At 53.4% G+C, this 24,042-nt stretch overlaps 3 protein-coding genes across 4 annotated transcripts; all 3 read right to left on the reverse strand.

Annotated features, from left to right (window-relative positions):
- Positions 1-933: 933 nt before the first annotated feature.
- Positions 934-3,149, reverse strand: GNMT (glycine N-methyltransferase). Of its 2 annotated transcripts, none has more exons than XM_082302216.1 (6): positions 2,935-3,149; positions 2,643-2,770; positions 2,215-2,328; positions 1,555-1,697; positions 1,281-1,402; positions 934-1,191 (listed from the first exon to the last, which is right to left on the reverse strand). In XM_082302216.1, the coding sequence occupies exons 1-6, from the start codon at positions 3,138-3,140 to the stop codon at positions 1,020-1,022; spliced, it is 885 nt and encodes a 294-aa protein (XP_082158342.1). In that variant the 5' UTR covers positions 3,141-3,149; the 3' UTR covers positions 934-1,019. The 2 variants fall into 2 exon arrangements, with proteins under 2 accessions (XP_082158342.1, XP_082158341.1); XM_082302215.1 differs by having other exon boundaries at positions 1,555-1,709.
- Positions 3,150-3,609: 460 nt separating this feature from the next.
- Positions 3,610-7,175, reverse strand: CNPY3 (canopy FGF signaling regulator 3). The gene is made up of 6 exons (XM_082302237.1): positions 7,061-7,175; positions 5,245-5,368; positions 5,011-5,107; positions 4,463-4,585; positions 4,162-4,279; positions 3,610-4,036 (listed from the first exon to the last, which is right to left on the reverse strand). Exons 1-6 carry the CDS (start codon positions 7,161-7,163, stop codon positions 3,831-3,833), a joined length of 771 nt encoding a protein of 256 aa, XP_082158363.1. The 5' UTR covers positions 7,164-7,175; the 3' UTR covers positions 3,610-3,830.
- Positions 7,176-9,498: 2,323 nt separating this feature from the next.
- On the reverse strand, positions 9,499-23,506 carry POLR1B (RNA polymerase I subunit B). Its single transcript, XM_082299337.1, has 15 exons — positions 23,347-23,506; positions 23,106-23,273; positions 21,090-21,236; positions 20,114-20,246; positions 18,962-19,098; positions 18,273-18,496; positions 17,376-17,547; positions 16,335-16,506; positions 15,255-15,536; positions 14,538-14,671; positions 13,928-14,098; positions 13,166-13,322; positions 12,354-12,550; positions 11,710-11,963; positions 9,499-10,892 (listed from the first exon to the last, which is right to left on the reverse strand). Exons 1-15 carry the CDS (start codon positions 23,488-23,490, stop codon positions 10,013-10,015), a joined length of 3,372 nt encoding a protein of 1,123 aa, XP_082155463.1. The 5' UTR covers positions 23,491-23,506; the 3' UTR covers positions 9,499-10,012.
- Positions 23,507-24,042: the final 536 nt, after the last annotated feature.

The following is a 24,042-nucleotide window of genomic DNA, read 5'->3' on the forward strand; positions in this document are numbered from 1 at the left end:
AGCACTACTTGGCCCAGACCCATGGAGGTCCTGTCTCACCTCCCTCTGCAGCCTCACCACAGCTGTTGGTGGCATCGTGTATCCCCCGCTTCCCAGCCTTTTCAAGGGTGCCAAACAAATGGCACTTGAGCTGTGTGTGGCAGCTCTTGTGGCCAGGTGCCTGCAGCTGCCCTCAGCCTCTGGCCAGCCCGAGAGATTGCTGGTGTCAGGTTTTGCCCCACCTGCTGTAGGCACTGAGCCTGCTGACAGCTGGATCCCTGGGCCAAGCGAGGCTGTGAGGGCCTGTTCCCCCCCAAGCTCCTCTGCTAAGGGCTGGTTCCACAGCAGCTTCTGGCATCCACATGTGAATCCCCAGCTGGTGCATGCCTGGAGCCCTGTGGCTCTGGCGCTGGCGCCTGAGCGTGTTCAGGCAGGGCTATCCCTGACCGCACTGCTCCGTCCTGCTCGATCTGGGCACCACATCTTCCCCACTGCAGCCACTGCTGGAGCCTCCAGTGTGGAGCCTCCCCACTCTGAAAGCCCCAGTGTGGGGGTGGGTACCCCTGTATGAGGCTGAGGAGTGTCAAGAAAAGGAGTCAGCACCTGTTTGGGACGTGCATGTGAGAAAAGAGGTTCCAGCACACTCGCGGGAGCAGTGCTGCAGGGGCGTGGCTGGGGTGTGCAACCACCTGGGAGCCAGCTCACTCCTCCTTCTGCTTCAGGGGGGCCCCCAAGCCCCACACTGCTGGCACATCTGGCACCTGCAGCTGGGGACTTGGCAGGGAAGCTGTGCCTGCACCCATCCTGTGCTGCCCCCAGGCTGAGCACCTCCTTCCACAGAGTCCTGAGGAGGCTGTGGCTGTCCCCCTTGCCCCGTACCCATACAGGGACACACGGACCATGATCGCAGGTAGCTCTCACAAGTGTTCTTAATTAGGGGAGAGGACTCCCAGGTGCCTCTCAGCCATGTCCCCACCCCCTGCTTGGACCCACAGCTGCTTGCAGCTCTCAGCCACCACAGTCCCATCTCCGTAGCCTCCTCAGCCTGTCTTCTTCACGACGTGGATGAAGTAGCAGGGCACGTGGGCCTGTCCCGGTGTGTAGGGCTGGAAGTCGCCCAGGACACTGTGCTGGCACTTTCCCTGGAAGGCACCTTTCAGCAGAGCTGTGAAGGCCTCCAGCCGGTGCGGGTAGTACGAGAGCCGAAACTTGCTGCAAGGAGGCAATGCTGGTGAGGCAGGGGGACAGTGGGGCACAGTGCCACCCCCCATGCCGGGAGCCACCTCTGCAGCCCTTCTCACCTCAGCTCCGGGTCTGCCCCTGCCTCAGTGGGGGGCACCTGCACCGTGTAGTCCAGGGTCACCATGTGTGCCTTGTTGTTTACCAGCAACACTGAGGTGGTGATGTCCTTGGTCAAGTCGCTCTGGGAGACCACAGGAATACATCTGTGTCCTGCAGGGACTCAGTGGCCCCCAGCCTGGGCACGATCCTGCTGCCTGCCCTGCCTGGCCCCCTTTGGGCCATGGGGCTGGGGCAAAGGGGATCGGGATGGGGCAGGGCCTGCCAGCCACCGACCTTGTAGTAGATGTTCTTGCCGGGTGGCGCGCAGCCCGTGGCCAGGATGTGATCGTAGTTGCGGTGGTCAATGACCAGGACACCCCCGGGCCGCACCATGCTGGCAATGTTCCTCAGGGCCAGCTTGTGGTCACTCTGGTCCCCTGGAGAGGAAACTATGGGGTCTCCAGGCACTGGCTGTACCCCATGGCACAGCCCATATGGCCTTATCTTACCCACACACATACTCATGCATACACAGAGACCTGCCCCCACCATCTTCCCCCAAATCTCAGCTTGGAGAACCCACAGCCCCACCCACAGCATGAGCTCAGGCATGTTCTCAGCCTCACTGGAGCAGAGCATGCCACGTGGGAGACCCACCACCCGACATTGTGGCACAACTCTGGGTGTGTGTGCCTCCAGCCTTGCCAGAGCTGTGACATTGATGCACACACCTCCACCATGACCATGGAACCCAGTGGGCCCACTCATGTCACAGACTGGGGCAGTGGGGGCTCAGCTCCAGCCTCCCTGGAGATGTGCCATGAAACAGCAGCTCCATTGTGTGTAATCCCATCCCACTAATGACATGAGTTAGGACACGTTCTCAAGCCTGCTGGAAGACACTATGCACACGTGCATAGGTGCTCCCCCCCCTCTCTCCTGCCCCCAACTCACCTTTGAAGTCAGGCAGGTGTGCAAAGGAGTTCCCGAGGCAGATGACTGCATCAAACCCATCCCCTGGCTTCTCCAGGTCCTTCTCCAGCGTGAGCCAGTTGGCCTCCTCGATGACTGCAGCATATGGAAATGGATGAGGGCAGGGACACCCAACAGCCTCCCCTGCCCGCAAGACCCCATCCCAGCATCACCCAGCCGTTCCCAGGCCCCTGTGGGTGCTGGCTCTGGCCTCTAGCCAGCAGCCAGACAGGCCAGGACTATGGCTTGCCTTTGCCGAGCAGCTGGCACTGGCAGGTCCCCGCAGCAAGGCCACCTGGCCAGCAGCAGCCCCAGGTGAGGGGCCTGAGCACTGCGAGGGGCCGTGGACAGTACGCTGGGGTGGGGTGTCAGTGTCCGCAGGCCCCTCCCGGCCCCCAAAGCCCCCGCACCCCATCGGTCGAAGGGCTCCTCCTTGCGCCGCTCCCAGCGCTCCTTCAGCGCGTACTTGAGCATCTTGTCGCTGGCGTCGACGCTGGTCACCTGGAAGCCCTCCTCGAGCAGCATGATGGAGTCCACCCTGGGGACACGGCTGTCAGAGGGGCCGGGGGCAGCTGAGGGGGCCGGGGAGGCTTGGAGGGAGGGGGGCACTGGGGATGGCCGGGGACAGCGAGGCCCCGGGTAGCCCCGTGCAGGGGGAAGGGACACCTGGGAGGCGGGCGGGAGCGGGGCGCGGGGCCTCACCCGGTGCCGCAGGCCACGTCGAGGACGGAGCGGCAGCGGTGCTGGCGGAGCAGCGCCAGGAGCCAGCTGCGGTACTCGGCGGTGCGGCCCCGCGTGTCCCCGATGTACAGCTGCCACACGCGGGCCGCCCGCCCGTCCGCGTACTGGTCCGGCAGCCCCTCCGCCGCCACCCCCAGCGACCGCGTCCGGTACACGCTGTCCACCATCCCGCCGCCGCCGCCGCCACGGACACGGAGACCGACACCGCCGCGGCGCCTCAGCCTCGCTGCGCCGCGCCCCCGCCGCGCCCCGCCCCCACGCCCCGCCCCCCGCTCCCACCAATCCCCGCCGCGTCCGCCCCCGCCGCGCCGCCAATCGCCGCTCGCGCCGCGCCCCTCCCGCCCCCGCGCCAGGCCACGCCCCCGGCCGCGGCCCCGCCAATCCGCGGCGCCCGTCAGCGCTCGCGCCGCGCCCCTCACGGCCCCGACCTTTGCCTCGGCGGGGTCAGGCCCCGGCCCGGCCCCCGGGCCCGCCCGCCCCTCACCGGCTTCCCCGGGGCGCGGGGCCGGGCCGGGCCGCAGCAGCGCTGGTCCCGCGCCCAGCAGCAGCAGAAGCAGGGCCGGCAGCGGTGGCGGCGACTCTGGGGAAAACGTCTTTATTTACAGTCCCGGCGGCGTGCGAGGAGCCGGCGGCGGGGCAGCACTCGCGGCCTCCCGGAGCTGGAGCCCCCGGCAGGGATGCGGCAGGGCTGGGTCCGCGGCTCCGTGACACTTAGTCACGGGATGGCACCCAGGCTGGCAAGGCGGGGCTAGGCGCTCCGGTCTCCCCCGGGTCACAAGTCCCTTTTCCTTTGGTACCCATAGGCACAGCGGGGTAAAACCCCGGAGCGGGCGGCCCCGGGGGCAGGGGCTGCGTGCCTACAGCTCATCAGCTGGGCTGTGGGTGAGCGGAGCCTGCTCCTGGACCCCCTCCAGGGCCTCCCCCGTGTCCGGAAGGCTGGCAGCTCCCTCACTCTCATCTTTCCGGCCTTTTTTCTTCTTCTTCCCGCTCTTTTTTTTGCTTTTCTTCTCCCCCACGCTTGCCAAGTCACCCTTCTTGCCAGTCCACTTCTCTGCCAGGCAGCCTAGGGAAGAGAGGGGGAGAGGGGGCTCTGATGGAGAGGTAGGGCTCCCCATGCTTTAGCAAGGCTCCCCTGCCCTCCCCAGCATTCCTGCATTATTTCAGCTCCTGGCAGCAGCCAGGACTTACTTGTGTCCTTTCCTTTTAGCACGTGGTTGGCACAGAGAAACTGGGAGAGATCCTCCGTCTGGTGGTGCCTGTACCAGTCCTCAATCACATCTTCATACTCCTCTACCAGCACGTCGCACTAGGGCAGAGAGGAGAGCCCAGCTCCAGATGTGCTGGTGTGGCAGGACCAGGGCCAGGCTCCTGCCACAGGTCCTGCCAACATCCTGCTCCCAGCAGTGCACCCCTGGACCCTCTCCCCATCTCCACTCCAGCCCACAAGGTCACAGCAGCCACTGAGGGCCAATCCCGTGGGGCAGGGTACCTGCTTTTTGAGGTCAGCCACCTCAGCGGAGGTCTCGTTCCACAGCTCATAGGGGATGTCCATCACCACCTTGACACCCTTGTGCACCAGGTTGTGCAGGGTCTCGAATGTCTCTGACATGCCCTGAGGGAGGGAGCAGCACTGCCTGGTGAGGTGGTGCTCCTCCTGCCGGGCTCCTACTCTCCCCTCCCAGTGTCAGCCACACAACCCTGCCCAGCAATGCAGGAACATGCAAGCCAGACAAAATCAGGATCCCATGGGCATCAGCATTACCAGGGGGAAGTTCAAGTGGCAGCGAGTCCCCCTCTGCAAACGTGGTCCCAAACCCCAGAGCGAGACAGCCCCTCATTCCCTCCATGCAGGTGGGGGCCAGCTCACTGCCACCAACAACAGCACCCCACATCTGGCTTGGGGGGCAGAGTGGCCTTGCATGCCAGGCACTGGCAGGGGATCCAGAGGATGGGAAGAATGAACCTGGTTTGTCTCTCTGGCAGTGCAGGGATGGGTGAGGCACATTTGGGAGCAAGAACTGTAGGAACGGCCCTCACCTTTGCGAATCTGTTACTGCCACTCCGCTCCTTGTGCAGGTTGTAATCCAACAGCCGCTTGCAGATGTTCTCTGTCACCTCAATTAACCGGATGTCCCTGCATGGAGAGGGGGAAGGGCTCAGGCTTGGGCATGTCCCCCCCAGCAAGAGCCAGGGCACAGGGTGAGCTTTCCAAAGCCCCCAGGGCTGGGGGCAGCGACAGCAGCAGGAGACTCCTGTCCCACTCCCACTTACGACTGTGTGTACTTGACAGCAGAGCCCTTCCTGTCCAGGAAACCATACTTGGTGTCGATCACCTCCTTGGTCTTGCCGGTCTCCTCAAAGGCAGATTTCAGCTCCACGGCTACGTACTTGCACACTGTGAAAAGGAGAGAGCACAGGCAGCTTAGGGGGTGTCACTGTTCTGAGAGGCAGCATGACAGAACACCTGGGACAGCAGCAAGAATCCGCCCCAGGAACTGGGCACACCAAAGATGCTGTGAGCACAAAACACACCTTGGCCAAAGAAATAACCAGGAATGGCTCAGCTGCTTCCACTGGAGAACCTTTGAAGCAGGAACACCCAAACCAATGCTGCAGTGTAAACCAGCTGCTATGGCACAGCTGGCAAGTCAGACAGGCTCAGTTTGGCCTGCAGGTTTCCGCCCCCAGAAGCCTCTACCTCCCTGCCACAAGCTGCTCTCTTTGTTTTGGAAGAGGACGGGGTCTTTCGCAATGCAAGTCCCAGTGTGGCTCAGAGCTTCTCCTCATGATGACAGCACATCCCACCCGGTACTGGTTCTGTGCTCTCGGTGCTCTGGGGACACTGGGGCTGTGCTAGGGACCGAGCAGCTGGCAGGGCTCAGTGGGCTAGGTGACAGGACAAGGTGCTGGCTGCGAGCTCCAGCAGCACAACCTGGGGCTCTGCCCGCAGCAGAGACCACATCATCGACAGATTTAGAACACAGTGCATGGTTATTTTTATAAAACTAAAAAAAAAAAGGCTTTATTTCTTCAGTAAAAAGAGCCCAACAGAGCTATAGAAACAGCAAGAGAAATATCTCAGGCGTTTACAAATGGGAATGTGGAGGGATGGCAGCCAAGCATGGTGTGGCATTCTTCCCCCAAAGATAAGGTCTCAGGAGGCTGGAGAAAGCTTTGTCCTGTGCCGTGGGGTCCTGTTTGTCTTCTTTGAGCTCCACTTTAGGAGAAGGGCGAAGCTCCAGCAGGAACGGTCTGACAGCAATGAGCCACTGTCTTCTCCCAGGCAATTATGTGAGTGGAGAGATGCCCCATGCAGGAAGAGAGCGAGGTGGCTTCTCCAGAGCTCCCATGCATGTGTTGAGAAGCCCTGTGCACACCTCCTGCACAATCCTTCCTCCGCTGGCACCAGGGGCTGGAGGCGGCTGCAGCCATTTCTCAGGTGGGATGATTGTTCCTTCCTGCAGCCCCTTGGAACTCGGGCCTCAAGTCTGTCACCTTCCACACCACACCTGCTGCAGTGTCCCCACACATGCCAGGAGTGCTCACTGCCGAGTCCAGTTATCCAGATGCTTCCTGCAACTTTTGCTGTGCACTGACACAGGTTCCAAGCCTGGGCAGGAAGAGGAGCAGAGTGTGGTCAGTGCTTGCTCTGATGCTTCTCTGAGGTTACACTGGTGCCACAGCAGAGCTCGGACATCAGCATCTCCAGATCTGCTTCCCCGGCAGGGAAAGCTTTGCAAAGAGCTCCCTATTTCTTTATTTTCTCTTTGCTCTCCAGCTCCACACGTGCCTGCATAGCAAAGACAGAGGAAACCGCACCAGGCAGCAAATGTCCGTCGTGACCTACCCCGGACTGCCTGTGAACCAAGGGGATACTCAGACAGGAAGCATCACGGAGACCGAACTGTAAGCAGCACACACGACCAGTCCCAGCTACGAACCGGCAGGCGATCGGTGACTGCCGGGAACAGCGGTGCCGGCGGGCAGAGGGGCAGCCCGTGGGGGCGCAGCCTCACACCAGCAACCCTCGGCCCGAGCAGACAGCGGGCGGCGGCCGATCACCCCGGTCCCTCGAGGCCCCGCTTACCCTCGCACTTGCTGGGCAGTCGCACCCAGTCCGAGTCGTCGCCCCTCGCCAGCGCCGCCGCCATCAGCAGCATCAGCAACGCTGCCCCCGCCGCCGCCGCCATGACTCCGCTTCCGGGGCGCGCTCCCGCCCCGCCACGCCCGGTTACCATGGCGACCCCGCCGCGCCGGCCAATGCCGGAGGCGCGCGTGGCCGCGTGACCAATCCCCGCCGGCCGCCGCCAGCCAATCCCAGCAGCGCGCGGTGCCCGTAGCGCCGCCCCCGGGCGGTCCCGCCGAGCGCCCACGTGGGAAGGGCCCCACACGTGGCCGCGGCCGCCCCTCGGATTGCCCACACAGCACTCGGGGCCCCTCCCTGCCTCGGGAATTCTGGAGACTTTCCCGCCCGAGGTACCTTGGGGTCCCTTCCCACCCAAACCAAGATTCCCATCCTGTACCTCCCCCAACCACCACTGGATCTCCTCCCTCCTGCATCTGGGGGTCCTCTCTCCAGTCTCCAGAATATTTCCAGTGACTTCCACAACCCTAGGCCAAAACAGGAGGACTTACCCTTCGGGCAGGGGGATTTGCCCATGCCCTCAGCTCTGGGCAAGGAGGATGGAGGTGAAGACAGCATCAGAGAGCAAGACCTTCAGCAACACCACACGGACAGCCATAAGCAGGGCTGCCAAGGCATGGGCTGGCGACACTGCAATGGAAGGGTGAGGTGATGCCTGCCACAGACACCCCACTGCTCCCCACATCCTCTCCAGGCCTGCCATGGGGCCATGTTCGGGCAGACTTGGGATCCTTACACATCCCAGAGACACCTCCTGTCACCCTCATGCTGTCCCTGAGGGCAGACTGGCTCTGACCCAGTTTCCCCATTCTTCCCAGCAAGGTGAAGCTTCCCTTCCTCTTCCCCAGTCCCACTACACTGTGGAAAAACCCATCCCAACCACCACATAGCCACTGCCAAAGCTTTCACCCTGGCACCTGATGTTCCCACCAGGCAGGGGCCAGAGACTCACCAGCTGTGCTACACAGCTCTGCCGCCTCCTCGTTGCCTGTGGGATGAAAAGAGCAGCTGGGGAGGTGCTGGCAGCCCAGCACCAGGTGCATGGCAGGGCTGCCCACAAACCCCTTCCTGTGATCAGGAGAGCAACGTTTTCCTCTAGAGCCTCACACCTGCTCCCTGCTGGCCCAGAGGTCCTGCCGACCTCCCTCCTCGGGGATGACCAGTGCACCCACTAGGCTGGGCAGCAGTGGCCAAGTCAGGCAGAGGGGGTGGCAGCAGGGTCATTCATACCCGTGATGCGGATGGGGCTGGAGCTGTGGGATGGGGAGGTCCTGTTGGCCCCCACATGGCAGGCAAGTTCCCTCTCGCGTGGGGGGTCACTGTCACTGGAAAGGAGGGAGACGGAGCAGACGGTGCCACCATCCTCCTGGGAGGCCCCATAGGCAAAGGACTGCAGGACGCTACCATTCCCACCGGAGATCCAGACACCGTGGCCAGAGCTGGGGGCCAGGTCGCTCACCACACACACCACCAGCTGCCGGCGCTGCCCAGCCAGTACCATGCTCAGCGGCCGGGTCAGGGTAGGCAGCGGCACAGCTGCCCTGCCAGCTGAGGGAGACAGGGTTTAGGGGCACTGCATCCCTCACACATCCCACCCAGCACGGCTGCCAGCTCGGCAGTGCTCAGCCTTCGCCTCCAGCCTGGACGGCACCCGACCTTTCCACCTCCTAGGGCGGTCCCGGGGATACTCACGGGGCAGGAGCGGGAGCAGAGCAGCAGCCAGCAGCACCGGGAGCAGCTCCATGGCGGCTGCAGCGTGTGGAGCTGCCAAGGGCTCAGTCCCCACCCGCAGCTCCACCTGCACCGCCCACCGCCGGGGCTGCGGGGCTGGAGCTGGCGCGGCGCTCCCCCGCCGGTGGTACGGCCCCGCTCCGCCCCGCCGGGGCCGCTGCTCCTTCCCGGCCGCGCCACGGAGCGAGTCCCGGCGCCGGGGGTGCTGCGGCCGGTGCGGGAACTGCCGGGGCCCCCGGGGACACCCCCACGGCCTCCCGCCCGCCGAGCCCCGGGCGCAGCCCCCGGCCCAGCACGGCGCTGCCGGCACGTGAAGAAGAAACTACGAAAGAACTCTGGAGCCGCAGGGTACGGCTGCGCCCGGGGCACACGCTCTGCCCCCGCGCTGGCTGCGGTGGGCAGAGGGGAACGGAGGACGTCTGGAGAGGGCTGGCTCTGAGCGGGGCAGCAGCTGCTGGGGACTCAGGGGGAGGACGAACTCCAGTCCCACAGTATCCATGCTGCACATGCATGAGCCAGGCTGGAAATGCCTCTGCTTTATTCTTCCTCAGCCAAACAACCAACACAACCCCCAAACCCCAACACTGCTCGGCTTGGTGACACTGAACACTTCCAGGACACACCTGGCAGGCAACTTTGGTTACTTGCAGTCAAGGCTGCTGCTTCAGGCAGAACTTTGTGCCACCTTCTTTATGACTCAAGGCACATGTATTGAAAAAAAAAACCCCAGAACATGTACAATAACTTTAACACAAACCCATCATTAAGGTATACGTTTTTCAAACAAAAAAAAATGTTATCTTTTTGTGATTTCCAGCATTCACCTCATGCTGTTTTATGACCTCTTCATCCCTGCAGTTTCAGCCAGCACTCAAAGAACCCCATCACTCTCAACCCAGGAGCTTGGTCAGAGCAGCAATATTACCCGATTTTCATACACATCTCAATAGCTGGTGATCCTTTAGGAAGTCCAAACAAAGTTCAACAGAGCCATTTTTCCTTGCCCTACAGCTTGGCAACCACGCTGTTGGCAATACAAACATCAAATTAATCTTGAATTCTTTTAAAGAACCTGAGAACTGACTTAACACCTGAAACTCGAGGACAAGGACAAGACTTGGTATGTGCCTCCTCCCTCCAAGCATCACCATGCCAAGGACCAAGCTACTCCACGCTGAGCTTTGTTTTTATGTTCATGGCTGCCAGCTCAGCCACAAAGTAGCGGAAGACATGGGGCACAGGGACAACCTCGATGGCATCCACCTCACTGCAGATGGAGCAGGAGTATCTCCTGCTGCTGGTCATGGAGGAGTGGGACAGTTTCTCCAGCACAGGGGACATCATGCTTCCGCAGCTTGTGCACACGTAGGCTACAGAGCCATCGGAGCAGTTGAACAGGCGGTCCTGCAGCAGGAAGGATGTGCCGTGGGCCAGCAGAGCATCCCGCTCCATCTCGCCAAAGCGGATCCCACCTTCCACATTCCTCCCCTTGACAGGCTGGTTGGTGACAGCATCTCGGGGCCCCGTGGTCCTCACCTGGAACTTGTCGGAGACCATGTGGCGCAGGCGCTGGTAGTACACCACCCCCACAAAGATCTCTGCCTCCAGCTCCACCCCGCTGATGCCGCTGTACATCTTCTCCGTCCCAAAGAAGTTGTAGCCTGCGCTCACTAAAGTCTCACCGAAGTACTTCAGAGCAGACTTCTTCTCTGTGAAGGTGAAGGGAGTGGCATCATAGGAGACCCCGTGCAGGGCTGCTGACTTCCCTGCCATGCTCTCGATTAACATCCCAATGGTCATACGGGAGGGAAAGCCGTGCGGGTTGAAGAGGATGTCTGGAACCATCCCGTTCTCTGTGAAGGGCATGTCCTCGACAGGCCAGAGCTGGCTCAGGATACCTTTCTGTCCGTGACGGCTGGCAAATTTGTCTCCAACAGTGGGATTTCGGGGCACCCTCACAGTGATGCAAACCTTCTTGAACTTCCCGGTGCCACGGTCGTTGCTGCACACTCTAACGTTGTCCACAATGCCCACTTCCTTACTCCTGTGTAGGCGGACAATCACAGCAAAGGTGTCAGGTGTGCTAATAATTTTTAGTTTCAAAAGGAAAATGAAGCAAAAAACCTAAACCACTTATAAAGTGTCTTGGGACAGCTGAGAAACACCATTCTTCAAAGTACTACTCAGTAGTGAGGGAATTCAGACTATGATTTGGGCAAAGAAGTACAGACCCATCTTGTAACTGCTATTCAGCTGCCACTTTCAGGTGATCAGCTAATGTGCCACCCATGACTTAAAAATAAGATCATTTCAACCTGGTTCATCTGTATCACACTTTCTATCTGACAAACTGCATCCCACTGCCATTTCCTTTGTGTTAAGGCAGCAGCCCCTTTTCCTACCACCAATAAATTCACACCATACTGATGGGATCCCAAAATAAAGAATCCTCTTCAGTTCTTTAGTAGAGAGGGAAGTTGAGAGCAGACAGGGAAGGCAAAGACAAACTTCGCTAACAAGCGCCTTGCTCAGGTGTGTGCTCCTTCTCCAAATGAGCCCTCAGCCTGATAGTCCATGTGCCAGGCATCTGCTGCAAGCTTAACTGTTATTGTGTCCACATGCAACCAGCACAGGCAATCACAAAAAAAAAAAAATTCCTCCTGGGATAAGCCAGCTCTGCAGCACACACCGGCTTAGAGAAGATGTGATACATGCCTGGGAGTCATCTACAGCATGAACTTCATGCTCTCTGTCAAGCCATGGACAGTATTACATGATAGGAAAAGGGAACATGTGCAGGAAAAGGGCCAACTGCTCTCCCCACGGGGTGAGCAGAGCCAGGAGCAGCCAGCTTTACTTACGGATAGTACACAGTGAAGGTCTCCCCTGTGCTGAGGTTCATGAAGCTGTAGAAGGGGTCCCCAGGCTGCAGGATAGACCCAACAAAAGGCAGTCCATCAGCATCCAGCTTCTCCCCAACGTTTGGATCACTAGGCCTGATGCCAAATACTAAATTATCGCCTGCCCTGCTGGCTTTAAGGGAAAGGTCAATGCTCTCCACCTTGATAACACTTCCATAAGCAAACCCTCTCTGCCAGGAAGATTTATTTACAATCTGAAAAGGAGAAACAAAAGCCTGTTAAAGACTTGCTAATAACTTCAAAAAAGAAAACATTTACAAAGGTAAGCATCAAATCAAATTGTCTTTTTGAAGCCTCCCAGTAGGTCATGGCTCCAAACAGCTCAAGGTTCCTGTAAGCCCAGTGTTCTTCAAAGCTGCAAGGCCACTGCCTTGGACAAAAGGAAGCTCTGCTCTACTCCCAGTACCTCCAGCATTGCCTGCTGTAACAACATTTAACCACTGTGCTGCTGAATCTGCCCAAAAAGTGTGAGGACCAGCAGAGGCAGAAAGTGGGGTCTCCTCAGCTGGGTACCACCCTTACTCCCAGTGCCCCACTCAAATTCCTTCACATGATAGCAGGACTTTTCCCTTCTGGTGGCTTACCATTGCATCTTCCATGTCATAGCCACTGTAGGAGATGACAGCCACGATGGAGTTGGTGCCAACAGGATAGCTGTCCATCCCATAATAGTCATACATGCTGGGCCTCACCAGAGGGCTCTGGGGGGTGTGCAGGTGGTACAGCTTGTTATCCGAGCGATCCTTGTAGTTGTAAACTGGAAACCCCATGGTCTGCTTTCCTGGAGGGAAGGAGGGAAACTTGGATTTATTCCTCCATGTATCTCATTAAGAAAAAAGCTGGAAATACTTACAAATTTAGAGGGATTATCAATCTTAAACTCCTTGGAATTTAATAATTGCTCTAAGACAGGCTATAATTTTTCTATGAACCACAATACTCAATTCCTTTCACAGCATTTCATAAGGACTACACCTAATTTTGCTTTGTTTTCTGCAGCTTTGTTTTCTTTCCTGCAATTTCAAAATCCCCAATAAGGTTGGTGTGGTGTTTCTGGTTTTGCTTACTTGGAGATTTTTTTTGTTTGTGGCTTTTTGTTTTGGTTTTGTTTTTTTGGGGGGATATGTATGTCTTCTCCCCAGCATCTCCCATAGGGAGGCACATGTTACATATTTCCAGGCCAAAAAGCATTTGCTTCTGCAGCATCGATATCCTGGCAAGGAAATTGAGTTTTGAACATATTCATTTTGCTACTTGCAGAAAAGTATGAGAAAGAGGTATTGTTTTAAGGATATCTTTCTGATAATACTGTCAGAAATTCAATATACTAGAGATGTTAATGAGGTGTTAATCCCCTTGCCCAGGGACTTGCAGCATTGGGTACTACAGCACTTACCCATCTGGCACTGGTACATGTTCCGTGGGCTTTGGTTGTGGTCGGAGAAGGGAATGAGATTGGCCACCACGCTCAAAATGCTGTGAGGGAAGAGTTCCTGGTGAGTGGTCACTCCAGGCACCACCTCTGACTCCAGCGTGGCCACGTTCATGAAGATCTGCAAACATCAAATTGGATAATGCCTGTTCACTTCTTTCTTTTAAAGGGAAGGAAACAAAACAAAGCTGTCTCCGATGGCCTTCTGTCCAGTTTAACAGTTTTAGCTGTGGTTGTTGTCTGCACCTTAGTGTATTAGCAGGGCAAATCAGACAGCTGGTAAACCACCTCTCACAGATTAGCTGCAAGGAAAGAAAGCCTGAAATACAGAACTGCAGTAATGTGTCCTCCTTTCTGTCTCCCACTTTAATAGCTGCAAGTGGATGAGCTCCCTGCAGCATTCCACTGCTTGGCTGCCCAGGAGCCATTTGGCGAACATGAGGTAACACAAGATGACACAGTAGGCACAACACAGCAATCCTTGGCCTCCAATCTTCACAAAGTTAATACTGAGAGCAGATTTCAAGATGTCAAAAAGATCTCTGCTGCCCAGCTAAGACGTTTACCAGAAATCAGTTTGCAGGAGTGAAAAACCCCCTTTTGTCACCTATTCCAGCTCTTCAACACAAGCTCCCTATGCCCCATCCTCAGCTCCTTTCACAAACATTTTCCAAACCCATTTGTGAGGCCAGGTACCTCTGTAACAAGGAAATATGCAAACCCCACCTGTTCCAGAGTCCCAATCCATTCATTCCTTCCATAGGACAGGTTTCTGACAGGCCGCACCATCCGGCAAGGGTTAGTGAAAATGAACAACCCCGGATACAGGCTGGGTTTCCCTGTCATTGGGATAAGGACCACTTCTGCCCGTGCAGGAAATCTCTTCTCTTGTGTTATCTGTTGGTGCAAAGAAATAACAATCTAGAAACACAAACGAAGTTTAACTAAACTACATCCACCTGGTCACACCATGAAAATGTCAACCACAAGTGTAGCCACCAATAAAAAGCCACAGAGGAAAGATCTTAGAAATACTTTTAGAAAAACCTCCACCAAAAAAAAGACAGAGTACGTCTTATCTTACCTTTTCCAAGAAAATGTTCCTTCAAAAATTATAACTTCATAAACCAACATGTGAAACATATGGATAAAAAAAAAAAAACAAAGAGAAAAGCACACTCCAATACCAGTATACAGCCAAAGATAACTTATTGAGTCAGACTAAAAAAAATAACCAGAATAAATGTAAGCCTAAGAAGTTCCAAACATGCCTACTTTTGACCGCTGCATGTTGAGGATGTTTAGCTAAGAAACAATTTCAAACAAGACAACAAACCTTGAAATGGCGGAGGGTTTGCGCAATCTCAGGAGCCAACTCCCGCTCTACCCAGCCCACCATGGAGCCATCCAACACAACTCTGTAGCACTCTGAGTAAGGCTGGCTTGGAGCTGCATCAATGGGGGTGACACCTGTGGGAAGAGGGGGTTGATGGAAGGAACAGGCAAAAAAAGCAAACAAAACGCGGAAGTTATTTCTGCTCAGTTCACACCAAGGAACTTTCTGAGACATCAAAAAATTCTTGGCAAAGTCATAGATAGTTCAACAGGAAATAAAAAACATTTACAACTTAGAATGTCATTGCCCTCCCCATTTTTCTGACTGAAATAAGGATTCTCATTGTTGGGGTAATCACAAGCGAACTGCAGTGCAATCCAAGTCATTACAAAGTTACTGCTTAGTCCAGTTTCTCAGAGTTTGTGCTGCGCAATTCCTCATGCTTCAGTGAACATCCTCACTCTACAGCACACAGCTGAGAGATGCTGACATTGAATTCTGCAGTCCCCAAAAGGCTGACTGATGTGCCTGTACAAGCAGTGTGCTATTTATCACTAGGCAGAAGCACAGTAAGTACAGGTCAAACTTGATTTCACTTTCTCAAATGAACAGTGTGCTGTAATGCTGTGTGGAGAACCTTTCCCAGACATGGGGCTGCAGGGCAGGGAGGTAAGGAAGGAGAACACTTCACTAAACCACCAGGCCACTGAAACATACCCAGGGAACATAACAAGGGTGGAATGTCTGTCACGGGCACCATCTCTGTCACAATTTCACACAGAGCTGTCATGTGGTTCATCAGCCCACAGGGCTCTCCGTCCGGCGTGTCCACAGGGCACAGGAAGCCCCAGGATTCGGGCAGCAGCTTGCGGACAGTCGTGGTTCTCATCTGGGAAAACGCTGCCCCTCTGTGTATGCAGCGGAAGTGGGAGAGGTAGCGGATGAAATTCAGCTTGTCCCCCACCACACAGAGACCACTGTCCTGCAACATGCCCAGCCCTAGGGAACAAAGGTGAGATTTATGTCAGGACCTCATCCAGCTTTAACAAATACAGGATGATGTTAGAAGACAGTTTCTTACTCTTCACTGACAAGCCCTAAAGATGCTCACACTGCATCCCAACAAGGGAGGTGCATGCGCACAGGCAACTCAGTGACCTGTAAGAGACCTAGAGACTTTAAATTCTAAGCTGTTCCTTTTACAAACAACGGGAAGTAACTGCCAGTGAATCAACTTGGAATTTGCTGCTGGTATGTTTTACCAAAATTCTGTAGGTTTTTAATCTAATTTCATTTTCTAGTGGGCACTCCATTACAACGCTGCCAGACCAGACATTTTAGGGAAGCATCAGATAAATCTGAATATACATCAGCAAAGCAGTTTCTCTCCATTTAAGCTCACACGACTAATGGGGCAGTTCGGATTAAAAAATGCCCCTTCTCTGTCTTACATTGTACCTTCTAAGAAGAAGTAAGCTTTGAGAAAACAAATCAAAATACAGTTGCTGTTTTGGACAATGCTAAATTTCATTTCAACTGTTTATCTGGGTAGAGGCTTTGCTTTCATAACTAACCTGTTCTATACCATGCACAATGCCTATGCCTGTGGAGGAATCTCATCTTTTTCCTCAACCACCCCCTTCTTCAAACCCCTTTTAGTAATTCAGTTACAGTGTGCAGTGTCTGCCTGCAAGCAGTTGTTTTCAGTTTTATAAAAGGAGCTGAGTTTTATGTTGATCCTCATTCTGTTTCACAGGAAAAAGAAAGAAAAAAGGCATCTTAAGCCTGCAGATTTACCTGTTTTAGACCGCAGGTTACCGGTTGCAAGCAGATACTCAAATGGCTTGGTGAAGTCTGGGGCCAGACTGAATGCCTTCACCAGGCTGTCTGTATTTAGGCTGATATCTGCCTTTTCTGCTCTTTTCTCCAACACAAACCTAACAGACTGCAGCCAGGTTTCAAGCCTCTCCTACGGTTTAAAAGTGAGAGATTTAAAATTAAAACAGGAAAGGAAAGGCTCAGATTAGAACTTCAGTTCTAATCTAGCACATCAGTTGCACATGCTACAGAACTCTTCTGAAATTAGCAGGATGCACAACTTTTCAGGAACTGACAGTTCTCCAGTTTTATTTCCAACACTGACTTCATTCTATCAAGATGCTGATGGTAACATGTCAACACAGAACTGCAAGGAAAACACCCACCCAGCAGCTCGGCAACCACTTCCATCCAGAGTGGTGATGAGTCTGGCAAATGAAGTCCAATAACAGAATTTCATAAAGCACAAACAAAACCCAAAGCAGAAACTGCACCTATAAGCTGACCACAAGGATAACTCTGTATACACTGTGTCTACTGTATGCTTTAGACTATTTAGGATCTTAGAATTCAAAGAAAGGGATAGCTAACTCACTCTCCTGCTGATCTGACAGGCGAGGCAGGAAAGCAACTTTTTCTGGTTCCTGGTAGCTGTTCTACACAGCACTAAAATGCTTCCCCAAATTCACATTCAAACCACTCACATAGTAGAGAGTTTACGACAGTCTTTCAACAAAACAATGCTAAAGAAAATTTTGGCTAAAGGGGAAAAGAAAGATTAAAGAATTATGTAATAACTCAGGAAAGTATCTTATTTGGGGATGAGAACTACTATTCCACAGTGAATTTCATGGGACAGTCAAGCTTCTGAACAGGACTACTCTCCTCCCAGCATCCTAAAATAAGGTATTCCTATAAATTGAATTGGAATAGATTAGAAGTTAGCTGTTTAAGTCAGAAGCGTGTTACCAACTTCCTGATCCGTAAAGAAATTTAAAGATGCGGGAGCCATGACCTTACCTTTAAGAACATAAGGAAAAGCTGTCCTGGGGTGAGCACCTCGTGATTCATGAGACTGTCTGGGTTATCCTCCATGCACTCCCCTTTGGCAAAAGCATAGAGCTTCTGGGTCATCATACAGAGCAGGTAGAACTTTTCAGTTCTATTGGTCAGGTGAATGCAGATACAATTGCTGAAGTAAGAGAAAGAAGGAGGACAACTACTATGATCTCTTCATGCTAGCTTCATGTTCTTCAAGTTTCTCCTAAATAACTGTAAACCTTTTTTCTTTTTTGATAAAAATCCTAACAGGGAAAGTAGAAGTAAACTACAAAACATTTCTGTTAACTCTATCAGTATCCTGCCACAGAAACTCCAAATCTCCACTACTATCAAGCCATGTATGGAAAACTGTGGGCTGAGCAACACTCTAGCACAAACAAAAAAGGAAAACAGCACCTAATTCCTAAAGCTGGAGGAAAAGGAAACACCCACTTTACCAGAAAAATAAATTCTTTAGTTGAATGTCTGCCACACTGATAGCCTTAACACCAATTCTTCCATTGCTTTCTAACTTATTTTATGGAAGAAGATTATTTTAAAGCATGTACTTTCCACCATTTTAAAAGATAAAAGTTATTCAGAGTTGACAGACTGTGTGAAACTGATAATAAACTTCAGTATTTCTGTTCAACAAATGGTGCCTCAAGCAGTCACAGAGCCAGCTTTAACTTTCTCTTCCTCAAACTTTGTGTTCTTCATCACTGACATCACAAAAATCCCACCTAAATACTGACACCCTCTTGTGAAACCGTTTTGGGAGTATTTGTGTCAATCCATTAAAATACATTCCATCATAATACTCTCACATAAGCCTATAAATTCAACAGTGACACTGGATCACACCCACATACAGACCTCAGAATGAAATCTGCAGCCTGTTCATTGCTGTACCACTCAGGCAGGTTGAGTTTCACTCGGAAGCTCTTTCCCAGGTACTCCAGGACGTTTTGCTGTGTCAAGCAGCCGGCATCCACCACCGCTCTCATCATCTCAGTAACACAGTTCACATAAAAGGAGTCATCTTCCCTTCCTTTTACCAACTCTTCAAAAATCTGGTAGTCTGGGAAATTAACTAATGCCTGAGAGACAGAAGCGTATCAGATCAGAAGAATAAGGTCATAACAACATCTGTCTATAAAATACAGCTAAAGAACTAAGGCACCCCACGATTTAGGTTTTCAGTGCTCTGGAAATGCCCTTCCACAGTACAAACTGGAAAATGCTGTGGGGTTGAAATGCTTAGTGAGTAATGCAGGGGATATTCACACCCCAGTAATGATCTCCATCCAGACCATTCATTAGCAAAACCCCACAAAACCGCGAGAGTTTGACTTTCCCCTCATCTCGTCCCTGCAGACACTTCCTCTGCTGCAGACTGAGTGTTCCATTTCAGTGTTACACAGTTTGGATGTCCTTTCTCCAACAGGAAAGCTGACTGAAAATACTTCAAGTGGAATTAACTTCTTCTCATTACTTAAAATAAAAATGCTTTGCAAAACTTCTGTAATTATTTAGTATAGAAAGCATAAGCATTCACTGCTTACCTTCAGAGCAAATCCCAAGGGGAGGAAGAACAATTCTTTGTGAAAAATGAAATTCACCATGACACAGCCATTTTCCAAGTAGTGAAGGTTCATATTTATTGCAGTGTGCTCATCCTTGACACAGTGCATCACCACCCCTGCAAAAATCACAACACCAGCATGAGCTGCACAAAACCAAGTGGCTGCACCACTGTGATGTGTCCAAGCAGGTGTGAGACAATTAATGAGAGAAACTTTGGCAGTTGATGGCTGAGAACATGAGGCAGATGGCTCGCTTCAGTGCCACTTCAAATAAACACACCAGCTCAACTCAGCTCCTAGCCAAAAAGGGCAGTGTCTCAGGACAGCCAGCACACTTGCTGAGAGGCTTGGAAGATGCAGAAAGTTTTTTAGGAAAGGAAAGACCCAGGCCTCAACTATTGTTTGTAACCTCTGGTTGTAGGATAGAGCAACACACGAGTACTCTTCCTAACAGAGCTCCTATCTCTGTGTTTGGGTGGCAGTGCTGCAGCAGTGTTTCCTGGTCCTGCTCCACACTATCCACTGCAAGACAAAGAAAAATAAAACAAAAAAAGGACTATCTAATCTGGCACTGCCTTGAAATAAACTAGTGTGGAACTACAGTGTGTGCTCAAGCACCATGTCCAGTCAAATCAGCAACTGGCAACACCTGACTTTAAAATGCTATTTAACATTTTCTGGCTTAATTCAATTTTAAACTGGTTTTGCTGAGTATACAAAGGGAAGATGCAGCCAAGAACCTAGTTTACTCTGCTTCATGTAAATTAAATCTGCCACCATGAAGTATGGACAAAATCAGTGAAACAAATTCAGGGGATTACACTGACTTGTACTGACGGTGGGGTTTTAGCTACACCTTCCACAGAACAAAAGGTGACAAGTACTGCAAGGCCTGGAATAAAACCTCCTCGCTCCCCATGGGCAGCTCAGGCAGCTCCCACAAGGCAAGCCCCTGCTTCTTGCTTGTACCATCATGCTGTGTTTACCCTTCATGCTTACATGCAGCAAAAAATATTAACATTAAACAAGAACTGTGACAAAACAAACTACCAAAATTCAGCTACAGATGGTGACTCCTGTTTGTCCTCAAGCAGGTGTCACCAGGATGCTGCAGGAAACTGCTGAGCTTACCATACTCTGTGAAACCAGGGCCTCTGTTTTTCCACTTGTGTCTTGTCATCGCAAGAGGAAAGTTTCGCCTGGGCATAATCAGCATCCTGATTACTTTTTCTAAGCCATTGATTATAAAGTAGCCTCCCATTTCCTGGCAGGAGAATAAATACCATTTTAATATGCTTAGAAACTCAGAACCAGCATTTGGAGAAAAGAAAAAAATGCCTGTATTATCCAAGGAAACCAAACATTGAATGGGAAATAGCAAGACATGGTTCAGCACTGCTTTTGGAAAGGCTGCACTCCTTACCAGGGACTTAGGAAGTCTAAATGTAGCAGAGTGCAAGGAAAGTGATGTTCCACAATTTAAAGGAAGAAAAAATACCCCAAAAACCTTTGTGGTCAATGGAACATCTTTGAGTAATTGACATTAACTTTTTAAAATAAATGTTCTGAAGTTCTCATTTTGAGTTTATAAACCAGAGGGATCTTCAGAGCAAAAAATCTCTTTCTGGTCACATACAAGCTTACTTTTCTGATTTGCTTTTGTAGTTTGCTCTCTCTTTTTTAGTGAGTGCAAAATGCAGCACTAAATAATTCTGTATTCAATTATAGATAGCTAACATGCTACTGGGGAAAAAAAGCTGCAGAAGACAACAGGAAATGAAAATGTCTCTTTCAAACCCTGTTCTCCAAATCTTTCTCTCCACAGAGTCCCCTTCACAGCACCCTCAGTTGCTGGGTAGCAGCTGACAGGTTCTATACCAAAGCTGTAGGTATTGGCACCAAACAGATCTCTGTATTCAACAACAGCCACGGCTGCAAACTTCTCAAGCTGCTTCATGGAGCCACCATAAACAGGGTGCATTCAGAGAAAATGGGAAGTAAAACTTGAAACAAAATATAAATGACCAAGCCCTGCAAAAAGAGGAGATGACCTGACAGACTGCTCAGGTGAAACATGGACTTTCCTGACCCACAAAATCCCCGTTACCTCTTCCTCCTCATGATGCTGCATAAGGTCTTGTGGAGAAAAACCATAGAGGTTGCACAATTTGGACTTCACCATGATTGGAATATGCCCTAGGGGCTGTTTGATAGTCCCTTGTGGCATGTCATTCACTGACCAGCTGATGTCAGCCTAAAATGATACAACATGAACAGGAAACAAGTTAAGTTACCCTTTTAATATTTCCTGCTAGATTAACCGTACCTTTCCCATAACCACAAGCAGTTGAGCAGATTTCTATCAGTGTAAAATGGTAGCAATAATAAAAAGAAGAACCAGTAGACACATGCATAAAGAGTACACTCTGGGAAACAGTCAACATGGGCTTACAGAATATCACACAAGTCTAGGGCTAGGTAAAGAAGCTGCTGGGTGAGTGAACAAGGTTGGTTTGGTCTCCTTTGCCTTTCAGACCCTTCAACAGAGCAGCCTAAATAAAAAAAGGCAGCCACAGGACAGGAAAGGAAACCTCAGAAGGTAACAGTTGAAAGTAGAAGAAGAGAGCAAGTGCCCACTGAAAGGACATCCACACCACAGGCCTGACAAAATCTTTCCTAAGGTTTCTTCATTTAACACGTTCATGAGTGATCTGAAAACTGAGAAAGAAAATTTGTTAAGAAGTTCTGTCAGTGGGTCTGCAGGAAAACTGCGGGAGCAAACTAACTTTACATGCAGAATGACGGGCTTTGAAAGAGCTGCTGTCCTGCAGGAAAGAAACACCGGCACTGCAATACGAGAACGTGGGTTCAACACCTGGCAACAGCTAAAATGAGTAAATTGAGTCTTAGAAATTACTGGAAAAGGGAAGGGAAATGCTACTGTGCCCCTTTAAATCCACGGGGCATCCTTACACAGAGACTGCTGCAGTCTGATCTGCACCTGAAGTGATGACTAAGGGTCTACAGCTGCTCAGCAGACTGGGGCTCACTTCTTACCCTGGGCCAGTAGGAACTGAGGGATGAAACTGAGGGAGGGATATGGAGCTAAAGCAGCACGGTGGAAACAGGGAATGATTACTCACTGTTTTCTGCTGTGCATGGGCAGGGAATGGGAGAGGTTAACCTGTCTCAGCACAAGGCACAGCAAACTGTTCTGTCCAACTGCTCCAAACATTCCAAAAATAATTAAAGACAAACAGTGGGGGGAAAAAAAGAGATGGGAAATAATTCAGGTAAGAAAAATAAAAACATCCCTAGCTCAGGCAAATCTACGATCCACTGGGAATACAGCTATGAACAACCTGCACAGCCCCACTTTCATTTTCAGATAAGGTACTGCACTTAAGAGTGGCTTTTATCACGGTAAGGTGTGCAGCTTCAGACTAATAACCAAACAAACAAACAGAAAAAAGCAAGTGAGCAAAAAGCTGAAATTCCAAGCAAGCATTCCCTTGCACCAGGTGCCTGATGTAAGCAATCAGCTCAGATGCAACTACACAATTTTAATAGAAAATAGCAATGTGCAATCTTTTCACAGTGCAAAGGAAAATATCTGCTGGGGATGCTTCCTCTCTAGGCAAATTTCAAAGCACTTCAGAAAATCCATGAACCTGTGAACAAGCGGGATTTATAGCTCTGGACTTCTATATGGGAGCAACGCTGCTTTTGGAACCTGGATTCCTGCAGAAACAAGATTTGGATGATGATGCTGCCTGGGATGACAAGGGTCTCCATCCAAGGTCTTCCAAGTTGGCTGGCTGCTTGCAGGGAGAAATGTGACACGGAAAGAAGGGCAGTGGGGCCGGAACCACGACAAGCTTGATGTGTGGGGAAAAACAGTGAGGCCACACATCACCAACACCCCAGAACCCACGCGGGGCAGCGCTCCCTGAACCCCCCGTGAGACCGGCGAACTGGGAAGCGGCCTTTAACTACAGCACAGGGCTCGGCCGGCTCCGCGGTCCGCGGCGTGGGGCCGCCCCGCCGGACGGGGACACGCGTGAGCGGGGCTCAGCCGGGGCAGGGACACGCGTGTGCGGGGCGGTGGGCCGCGGGCACTTACGGTGATCCTGCCGCGGTAGGTGCTGCGGAGCCCGCGGCACTCAGCCGGGAACACCCTCCTCTCCTGGCACACCGTCCCGGCCGGCACGGCGGGAGGGGCGATGGACACCCCAACCAGCGCCAGCGCCAGCCGGGTGTCCTTCAGCGCGAACTCCACCGGGGGCACATCCTGCAATGGCACCGGGTCAGCGCGGCGGGGACGCGGGAGGGCCCGGCCCCGCGCCTCCCGCCGCTCCCCGCACCTGCACGGCGCGATAGACGCCTTCGCTGACGGCGTAGTTGAAGGACTCGATGTGGGCGCTGGTGAGGTCGCGCTGGGTCGCGCCGCGCCGCGGCGGCCGCAGGCGGTGCGGGGCCGGGTGCGGGTCCAGCGCGGTGCCCGCCATGCCGCGCGCTCCTCCTCACGGCCAGCGGCGCGCAGGGACCGCCGCGTGCCGGGCTCGCGCCGCCTCCCGCCGCGCCCCGCGCGTGCGCAGCGCGCCCGGCCCCGCCTCTTCCCGGCCGCTCCGAACCGCGCCTCCAGCCCCGAACCGCGCCTCCAGCCCCGAACCGCGCCTCCAGCCCCGAACCGCGCCTCCAGCCCCGAACCGCGCCTCCAGCCCCGAACCGCGCCCCCAGCCCCGAACCGCGCCTCCAGCCCCGAACCGCCCCGCAGCCCCGAACCGCGCCTCCAGCCCCGAACCGCGCCCCCAGCCCCGAACCGCGCCTCCAGCCCCGAACCGCCCCGCAGCCCCGAACCGCGCCTCCAGCCCCGAACCGCGCCTCCAGCCCCGAACCGCGCCCCCAGCCCCGAACCGCGCCTCCAGCCCCGAACCCCGCCCCGCAGCCCCGAACCGCGCCTCCAGCCCCGAACCGCGCCTCCAGCCCCGAACCGCGCCCCGCCGCCCTGTCCCCCCCGGAGCTGCGCTCCTCCCGACGGGCACTCCCAGCACCGGGTG

Source organism: Coloeus monedula (genome assembly GCF_965178545.1).
Source record: "Coloeus monedula genome assembly, chromosome: 2".
Lineage (NCBI taxonomy): Eukaryota > Metazoa > Chordata > Aves > Passeriformes > Corvidae > Coloeus > Coloeus monedula.

Excerpts from the sequence above, each read along its gene's own strand:
- POLR1B (XM_082299337.1), bottom strand. The coding sequence starts at position 23,490 with ATGGCGGGCACCGCGCTGGACCCGCACCCGGCCCCGCACCGCCTGCGG. Across the intron at positions 16,507-17,375 it reads TTTTCCTTATGTTCTTAAAG|GAGAGGCTTGAAACCTGGCT; the intron begins GTAAGGTCATGG and ends TTTAAACCGTAG. Across the intron at positions 14,672-15,254 it reads ACCCTTGTTATGTTCCCTGG|GTGTCACCCCCATTGATGCA; the intron begins GTATGTTTCAGT and ends CTCTTCCCACAG.
- CNPY3 (XM_082302237.1), bottom strand. The coding sequence starts at position 7,163 with ATGGCGGCGGCGGCGGGGGCAGCGTTGCTGATGCTGCTGATGGCGGCG. Across the intron at positions 5,369-7,060 it reads ACTGCCCAGCAAGTGCGAGG|TGTGCAAGTACGTAGCCGTG; the intron begins GTAAGCGGGGCC and ends TCCTTTTCACAG. Across the intron at positions 4,037-4,161 it reads GCTAAAAGGAAAGGACACAA|GCTGCCTGGCAGAGAAGTGG; the intron begins GTAAGTCCTGGC and ends TCTCTTCCCTAG.
- GNMT (XM_082302215.1), bottom strand. The coding sequence starts at position 3,140 with ATGGTGGACAGCGTGTACCGGACGCGGTCGCTGGGGGTGGCGGCGGAG. Across the intron at positions 2,329-2,642 it reads GGAGCCCTTCGACCGATGGG|TCATCGAGGAGGCCAACTGG; the intron begins GTGCGGGGGCTT and ends CATATGCTGCAG. Across the intron at positions 1,403-1,554 it reads GCAAGAACATCTACTACAAG|AGCGACTTGACCAAGGACAT; the intron begins GTCGGTGGCTGG and ends GTGGTCTCCCAG.